Source organism: Pseudorasbora parva, chromosome 3, assembly GCF_024679245.1.
Source record: "Pseudorasbora parva isolate DD20220531a chromosome 3, ASM2467924v1, whole genome shotgun sequence".
Lineage (NCBI taxonomy): Eukaryota > Metazoa > Chordata > Actinopteri > Cypriniformes > Gobionidae > Pseudorasbora > Pseudorasbora parva.
In genome coordinates, this window is record NC_090174.1 from 1,238,331 (window position 1) to 1,248,128 (window position 9,798).

At 38.9% G+C, this 9,798-nt stretch overlaps 1 protein-coding gene across 2 annotated transcripts in view; it reads left to right on the plus strand.

Moving 5' to 3' along the window:
* The window catches only part of fam78ab (family with sequence similarity 78 member Ab), an 18,810-nt gene extending 10,650 nt beyond the window's left edge, over nt 1–8,160 (plus strand). For both annotated transcript variants that reach the window (XM_067437539.1, XM_067437540.1), the window contains one exon: nt 2,463–8,160. In XM_067437539.1, coding sequence (XP_067293640.1) covers nt 2,463–2,988 — 526 coding nt within the window. In that variant the 3' untranslated portion in view covers nt 2,989–8,160. The remainder of the gene's footprint in view (nt 1–2,462) is intronic.
* The last annotated feature ends 1,638 nt before the right edge of the window (nt 8,161–9,798 follow it).

The following is a 9,798-nucleotide window of genomic DNA, read 5'->3' on the forward strand; positions in this document are numbered from 1 at the left end:
CATTAACATGTTGTTAACATGATGCTAACACGTTTCCTAGAGTTGGTGCGCTTCATTCGGCCCAGTTCCCTCGTGTGTCTCCCGCAGGTCCAGCTCGGAGCTTCCGGATGTTAACACAATTAGCATTTTGCTACCATAATGCTAACCCGATTAGCATGTTGTTACCATGATGTTAGCACAATTAGCATTTTGCAAACCATGATGTTAACATGATTAGCATTTTGTTAACATAATGATAATACAATTGGCATGATGTTTTACCATGATGTTAACACTATTAGCATGTTACTTCCATGATTTTGACACGATTAACATGTTGTTAACATGATGCTAACATGTTCTCTAGAGTCGGTTCATTCGGCCCAGTTCCCTCGTGAGTCTCCCGCAGGTCCAGCTCGGCGCTTCCGGATGCTAACACAATTAGCATTTTGCTACCATGATGCTAACAGGCTTAACCCTTAAAGACCGAGACAGCCGCCCGCGGCTAAAAATAACTATCGTTCTAAAATGTTTAATAACTTTTAAACCGCAAATCCAATCTGTATGCTGTAAACTGCACCGTAAAGAGGAGAATCTCCGCTTTCTAATGGTATAACATTAATTGCGATTGATCATTCAGGGGCTCCGTAGTCAGCATCGATGCGTCATCAAAATATGCAGCATTGACTAAAAATAACTATCGTTCTAAAATGTTTAATAACTTTTAAACCGCTAATCCAATCTGTATGCTGTAAACTGCACCATAAAGAGGAGAATCTCCGCTTTCCATTGGTACAATATGTCTCGCGATTGATCATTCAGAGGCTCCATAGTCAGCGTGGATGCGTCAACAAAATATGCAGCATTGATTTGTCCAGGAAACACACGTGGGTTGTTCCCCTGAGCCAAACAGATTTTTTTTTTATTAGTCCCACCCCCCTATGCCCAGATTCGTTAAAACTTTGATCAATTCAACCAATAAACACAGTGTATGGTCTTTTGAACCACGAATCACGTTTCTCTGAAAAATGAACGTTGGTGTGAATTTGCATGCATCATGAAACCAAATAGAAATAAACGCGTGCAAAGCGCTCTCTCTCAGATCACAGCACACAGTCAGTATATTTCTCTATTTGTATGTAGTTTGTGTTTTACACAATTTTCACTATTATATTTTCCTCAATTTGTGTTTGAGAAGATTATGTGCAGAGAGGTTGAAATGTCCGTTTATGAAAATAGCCGCCCACATGTAAAAGTAGCCTCAGTATATTTTATTTCACGGTTTGTTGTCACAACTTGATCTATTGTTTGCGTTTGTTTTTCATGTTCAAATTATAATATATTTCTATGAAGAAAAATGTTTGTTTCAGTGTTGTTATTATATAACAATCTTTCTATTTACTTTATTACTTGAACTTTTTTGGACACATTATCAGTAAATAAAATAATTTGAGTTTTCACTCAAAAACCTAGCAACGCCTAGAATAATGTTATAATAAATGGCTATAACTTGCTGAGGGATTGTTACATGTAGACAAAATTTAATCTGGAAGTGTAAAACAACCAAGTCTAACTTTCTAAAGGAAAAAATCCAAACTTCATGAAGTTCTGTTCGAGTTCACAGTAAAAACATCACATTTTTGCTGCCATTTTTCTTGAAATTATATTAATTTAATCCATTCTCAGAATAAATAAATGTAAAATTGGGACATCAAATGAGCTAGATGGAAACGTCAGGTTCTCCTGTTTAAAATGATATATAGCACTTGATGATAACTGCTAGAATGGGGGAGAAAAACAAAGAAAAGTAGAGGCACATCAGGCGCCCCAAAAATGTTCTAGGTCTTTAAGGGTTAACAAGTTGTTACCATGATGCTAACACGATTAACATGTTGTTACCATGATGCGAACACAATTAGCATTTTGCTACCATGATGATAACTTGATTAGCATTTTATTACCATGATGTTAACACGATTAGCATTTTGCTACCATAATGTTAACACGATTAGCTTGTTTTTTACCATAATGCTAACACGATTAGCATGTTGTTACCATTATGCTAACACGATTAACATCTTGCTACCATGATGATAACATGATTAGCATGTTGTTACCATAATGCTAAGAGGATTAGCATGTTGTTAGCATGATGTTAACACGATTAGCATGTGGTTACCATGATGCTAACACGATTAGCATGTTGTTACCATAATGCTAACATGATTAGCATGTTGTTACCATTATGCTAACACGATTAACATCTTGCTACCATGATGATAACATGATTAGCATGTTGTTACCATAATGCTAAGAGGATTAGCATGTTGTTAGCATGATGTTAACACGATTAGCATGTGGTTACCATGATGCTAACACGATTAGCATGTTGTTAACATGATATCAACACGTTCCCTAGAGTCGGTGCGCTTCATTCGGCCCAGTTCCCTCGTGTGTCGCTCATCCTCTGGTGTCTCCCGCAGGTCCAGCTGGGAGCTTCCGGATCTCAGAGATGGAAAGATCCAGGCCATCAGCGACTCGGACGGAGTCAACTACCCGTGGTACGGTAACACCACCGAGACCTGCACCGTTGTGGGTCCCACCAAGAAGGACACCAAGTTCACCGTCAGCATGAACGATAATTTCTACCCCAGCGTGACGTGGGGCGTGCCGGTGAGCGAGAGCAACGTCCCCATGCTCAGCAGCATCTGGAGGGACCAGAGCTTCACCACGTGGCTGGTGGCCGTCAACCAGGTGTCCGGCGAGGTCCTGGTGCTGCGGACGGTGCGCTGGCGCATGCGGCTGCACATCGAGGTCGATCCCGAAAAGCCTCTGGGACAGCGAGCCAAACTGCGGGAGCCGATCGCGCAGGAGCAGCCTCAGGTTCTGGGGAAGAACGAAGCCATCCCGCCCAACGCCATGGTCAAACCCAACGCTAACGACGCGCAGGTGCTAATGTGGCGGCCGCGGGTCGGAGAGCCGGTGGTGGTCATCCCTCCCAAACACTGAGCCCGAGCTTCTCCCGGCGAAACGGGAATCACTGTGCTAAACGCCACTGCAAAAAGACAAACAAGGCTTTTTTTGGTGTGGGAATATTGCTTGGTGAAATGCGACGAATGGAAAGAGGGTCCGTCTAGATCAGCGCCCTAGTGGACTGATCCGTTTCAATCGCAAATGCTTCCAGTGAAACGCTCTCGCTCCCTATCCCACAATGCACTGCAAAAAACAGGGAGCATCGTGTGTTCCCTTAACGCAAAATCTGGAGCGAGTCAACTCGATACAATGGAGCCCCTAAAGAGACTAGGAAAAGATATTCGCTAATGCTTTTGCGTTCTCCCGAGAAACTTGGATTTTTAAAAATGCTGTTTCCCGGAGAAACTTTGGGTTTGCTTCAAAAATGTTTGTTTCCCAGAGTTTTCCAAACTTTTTTCCCAAACTTTTGAGTGTCCCAAAGAAACTTTTCAAAATGTTTCTCTAAAACTTTTTTCAAAACTTTTTTTCCCAGATAATTTTTTTCAAAACTTTTGCATTTCCCACTTTTCCCCCCAAAGTTTTAGTTTCCCAGATAAACTTTTCCAAACGTTTTTCCAAATCTTTCACGTTCCTCAGAGAAACTTTTCCAAATTTTCGCATTTCCCAGAGAAACTTTCCACTCGCTTCCAAAAGCTTTTGCATTCTCTCATAAAATGTTTGCATTCCCGCAAGAAGCTTTGTGTTCGTTTGCAAAGAATTCAGAAGTTTTGTGAGTGAACGCAAACGCATATTAAAAAATTGAGAAACTTTTTTTTCAAAAAATATTCCAAAACTTTTGCGATTCCCAGAGAAACTTTTTCCAAAACTTTTGATTCCCAGATACATTTTTTTCAAGCTTTTGCATTTCCCAGTTTTTTCCCAAAACTTTCTCAGAGAAACACTGCATTCGTTTCCAAAATATTTGCGTTTCCCAGAGAAACTTTCCAAAAAAATTCCAAAGTTTTTTTCCCAGATAATTTTTTTCAAAACCTTTGCATTTCCCACTTTTCCCCCCAAAGTTTTAGTTTCCCAGATAAACTTTTCCAAACGTTTTTCCAAATCTTTCACGTTCCTCAGAGAAACTTTTCCAAATTTTTGCATTTCCCAGAGAAACTTTCCACTCGCTTCCAAAAGCTTTTGCATTCTCTCATAAAATGTTTGCATTCCCGCAAGAAGCTTTGTGTTCGTTTGCAAAGAATTCAGAAGTTTTGTGAGTGAACGCAAACGCACATTAAGAAATTGAGAAACTTTTTTTTCAAAAAATATTCCAAAACTTTTGCGATTCCCAGAGAAACTTTTTCCAAAACTTTTGATTCCCAGATACATTTTTTTCAAGCTTTTGCATTTCCCAGTTTTTTCCCAAAACTTTCTCAGAGAAACACTGCATTCGTTTCCAAAACGTTTGCGTTTCCCAGAGAAACTTTTCAAAAAAATTCCAAAGTTTTTTTCCCCCTGAGAAACTTTTTCTCAAAAACTTTTGTTTTTCTCAGAGAAACGTAGCGTTCGCTTCCAAAACTTTTGCGTTTCCCAGAGAAACATTTCCAAAAAATATTCCAAAACTTTTGCGTTTCCCAGAGAAACTTATACATTGACATGTAATATTTATGCCCATGCCATATTTTCTCTCCATCATCCTGTCAGTTTAGGGGCTCCGTCTGTAGAACACACACTCGTGACTCAGGACAGATAAATATATATTTTAACCAAATCAGATCCAGTCATATTTATTTCTATAGTGTTGGACATAATCTGCTGTTCATAACTCATTTACAGCTGAAACGTTGAAGGGAAATGTATTTATCATAATGTAGTATTACAAAAAACAATGTCAGAAAGAGATCAGTGCTGGTGTTGTCCATAAATACCCGGATGTGTTTAGTGATTGATTGGCTCCTATAGGGAGCGAGAGCTGATTGAGACGCACCCCGACTGCTCGATTCACGCTGCCTTAAGTTTACATTGCTTTCACTGCAAACTTTTCGCCTTAAATCAAGTGCAATGCAGTAAACCTCGCACATCCTACCTGTCAGATCGTGTCTCAGTTAGTCCTCCGTCTGAGGGGACCGAACCGAACCGGGACACCGAACACCGGACCGGGACACCGAACCGGGACGCCGTTATTATGCATTCAGTGTTTCCAAAAGGAGCTTCAGTGTTTTTGCTTCCGTCGACCATGCACTGATGCACTTCTGCTGAATTTTACAAGCGCAGAGTCCAAATATATATATTTTCTACTACATGTGAGTTGTCAGCCATTGCTGTGTCAAGACGTCGTGGCCAATCAATCAATGATCGGTCGATCGATCGGTTCTCCTGACGGACTCGACGACATCTGCTGAACTCAGACAGAAATGTGGACACAATTCAAAAGAACTACACGATATTTCCTCTTCTCTTCGCTGTCATACAGCGATGTTTAATGAAATCAGCATTTATGAAAGAATCGTGAAGCTGAAACTGGAGTAATGATGCTGAAAACCACAGGAATAAATGACACTTGAGTCTATATTCACATAGAGAACAGCTGTTTTACAAATGGAAAAATTGTCAGTATTTTTTACTTTTTTTAAAAACCAAATTAGCAAATGCAGCAGTGGTTCAATAATTTTACATTTTTGGACGGATAGTGTATAGTTTGACTTTAAATAATCTATTTTTTGCATTGCTGAGAATTTGAGGACAAATTTGCTTAATATTCATAAAAATGGCTGTTTGTTGAGCTCAGTCAAAGTCAAGCGCTTCCTAATGCCATGTGTTATTGATCACATCGAAGGCCTTATTCCATTAAATGTGATTGTGTTGATGCTGGAGTTTTAGTCGAGCTGACATTAGAGATGTGGCACAAACAGCTCATCCTCCTCAGCGGCCATCTTGTGTGTCACTTCAGAACACGCTTCTGGATGCTTTATTTAATGCTCGAGTGAGTGTGTGTGTGTGTGTGTGTGCTTATAGACAACATGACTGAAGAATTATATTTCTGATATTTGTACCTTCTGCAGACTTTTATCCGTCATTATTATTAAATGTTCTTGATTCCTGCGTACAGGGGTTTTCAAAGCAGTGCAAAATTAGATTACCGTACAATAAATAAAATTGAGATTAAAATAGGTAAATAAAAATTAGACAAAAATAAAATAAAGCATCTAAAGAGTACAGCGCTATAATGAGCAGAAAAACATGTAACTTATAATATTATTAGGAAAATATTGGTTCTATTATCAATTTTTCCACAATATAAATTGGAAATTACATGAAATGAAACAGACGGCTTTTAAATCTTAGGATGCATGAGGATGGTCCGCAGCGAACAGGGAACGTTCTCTCAACGTTATGAACAAACGTTTTCTTTACGTTATGAACAAACGTTTTCTTTACGTTATGAACAAACGTTCTTCTAGTAACGTTATTAGAAAATTCTCTCAACGTTACAAACAAACGTTCTCTCAATGTTATGAACAAACGTTCTCTCAACGTTACAAACAAACGTTCTCTCAATGTTATGAACAAACGTTCTCTCAACGTTACAAACGTTCTCTCATTGTTATGAACAAACGTTTTCTTAATGTTACGAACAGACGTTCTCTCAATGTTATGAACAAACGTTCTCTCAACGTTACAAACGTTCTCTCATTGTTATGAACAAACGTTTTCTTAATGTTATGAACAAACGTTCTCTCAATGTTATGAACAAACGTTCTTCCAGTAACATTATTAGAATGTTCTCTAAACGTTACGAACAGACGTTCTCTCAATGTTACGAACAAACATTCAATGTTACGAACAAACGTTCTCTCAACATTATGAACAAACGTTCTTCCAGTAACATTATTAGAATGTTCTCTAAACGTTACGAACAAACGTTCTCTCAATGTTAGCGAACAAACATTCTCTCAATGTTGCGAACAAACATTCTCTCAATGTTACGAACAAACGTTCTCTCAATGTTATGAACAAACGTTTTCTTAATGTTATGAACAAACGTTCTCTCAATGTTACGAACAAACGTTCTTCCAGTAACATTATTAGAATGTTCTCTAAACGTTACGAACAGACGTTCTCTCAATGTTGCGAACAAACATTCTCTCAATGTTGCGAACAAACATTCTCTCAATGTTACGAACAAACGTTCTCTCAATGTTATGAACAAACATTCTCTCAATGTTATGAACAAACGTTCTTCCAGTAACATTATTAGAATGTTCTCTTAACGTTACGAACAGACGTTCTCTCAATGTTGCGAACAAACATTCTCTTAATGTTATGAACAAACATTCTCTCAAGGTTATGAACAAACGTTCTCTCAAGGTTACGAACAAACGTTCTCTCAATGTTACGAACAAACGTTCTTCCAGTAACATTATTAGAATGTTCTCTAAACGTTACGAACAAACATTTTCTTAAAGTAATGAACAAACGTTCTCTCAATGTTACGAACAAACGTTCTTCCAGTAACATTATTAGAATGTTCTCTAAACGTTACGAACAGACGTTCTCTCAATGTTGCGAACAAACATTCTCTTAATGTTATGAACAAACATTCTCTCAAGGTTACGAACAAACGTTCTCTCAAGGTTACGAACAAACGTTCTCTCAATGTTACGAACAAACGTTCTTCCAGTAACATTATTAGAATGTTCTCTAAACGTTACGAACAAACATTTTCTTAAAGTAATGAACAAACGTTCTCTCAATGTTATGAACAACCGTTCTTCCAGTAACATTATAGAATGTTCTCTTCATGTTACAAACACTCTCTCAATGATACGAACAAACATTCTCTCAACATTATGAACAAACGTTTTTACAGTAACGTTAACAGAACGTTCTCTGGTCTTTAATGTTCTCAAAACTTTAGCAAAATAGTATTCATATAAATTATATTAATTATAATGAAATTATAAAGTTGAATTGCTTCTGCTCTATTAAAAGCATATTTATTGTGTGTGAGTGAGTGAGAGTGTGATAGAGTGTGTGTGAATGTGTGTGTGTGTGTGTAGCCTCAGTCCCTTTTTTCTCTTCTCAGAAGGAACGATGGTGTTTTATAGCTTTGATAATACTTGAAAAACACAAAGAGGGAAAGATTCATCAAACTGTGAAGATTCTCACTGCGAATACAAAACATTCAAAGACAGCTGAATTTTTCATGAAGAATAAAACTGTGAAATTCAACACAGTCTCTCGTCTTTTATTCCATCGCTGCATTCTGTTTGTTTTGCTGAAAGACGGCAGATTAATACTTTACTGAAACTGGCAAGAGCAGTTTAATAGACACATTGACAACAGAAAGAGTGCGTATGGAATCAAATCCATGCCACATTTTTTTTAATTAAGTTGCAAATTAATTATTAGGCATCGCCATACGTTGGAAAGTCATTACTGTTGAAAATCTGTTGCAAAAATTAAAAAACTTCTTTAAAATTTCTTTATTTTGTTCGCAAACCCTTATTTTCCGCTCAATATTTTTTTCCTTTGCAAAACTTTTTTTGTTCTGCAGACATGCACTATATTCCCAGAAGTATTGTGCCGCTCCTCCAGATCCCTGAGTTCAGGTGTTCAGTCTCTTCATGTCCACAGGTGTATAACTCCAGCTCTCGGCCTGCAGACGCTTCTACACACATTAGTGAAAGAATGGGTCGCTCTCAGGAGCTCAGTGAACTCAAGCGTGGGGCCGTGATAGGCTGACACCTGTGCAATAAGTTCATTCCTGACATTTCCTCACTACTAAATATTCCACAGAGCGGGGTCAGCACATGCTGAGGGTCACAGTGCGCAGAAGAACAAAAACTACGACTTTATTCAGCATTGTCTTCTCTTCCGGGATTGTGTTCAATCAATATATAAAGATTCAAATGGTTATGAATCAGCGAATCGATTCATGATTCAGATCGCGTGTCAAACTGCTGAAATCACGTGACATTGGCGATCCGAATCATGAATCGATTCGCTGACTCATAGCCGTTTGAATCTTTATTTGAGGATTGAACACAAACGCGGAAGAGAAGCCAATGCTGAATAAAGTCGTAGTTTTTGTTATTTTTGGACCCAAATGTATTTTGGATGCTTCAAGAGACTCTAATTAACCCACTGATGTCTCATATGGACTACTGTGATGATGTTTTTATTCCCTTTCTGGACATGGACAGTATAGTGTGCATACACTTGCATACGCTCTCGGACTAAATATAAAATATCTTAAACTGTGTGTGAAGATGAACGGAGGTCTTACGGGTGTGGAGCGACATTAGGGAGAGGAGTTAATGACAGACATTTCATTATTGGCTGAACTAACCCTTTAATGCTTGACTGAGACATTTTTGACAATTTCATGCTCTCAACTTTGTGGGATCAGTTTGTGGACGGCCCCTTCCTGTCCCAGCATGACTGCGCTCCAGTGCTCAAAGCGTCGCTCCATAAAGACATGGATGAGGAGTTTGGTGTGGAGGAACTTGACTGGCCTGCACAGAGTCCTGAGCTCAACCCGATAGAACAGCTTTGGGATGAATTAGAGCGGAGACTGAGAGCCAGGCCTTCTCGTCCAACATCAGTGCCTGACCTCACAAATGAGCTTCTAGAAGAATGGGCAAAAATCTCCATAAACACACTCCTAAACCTTGAGGAAAGCCTTCCCAGAAGAGCTGGAGCTGTTAGAGAGGGTGGGCCGACTCCAGATTAAACCCCACGGATTAACAATGGGATGGCATTAAAGCTCATGTGTGTGTAGAGGCAGGCGTCACAACACTTTTGCCAATATAGTGCGTGTGGCATGGATTTGTCCCCATAGGAGAGTTTGATAAAAAGCAGAAGAGA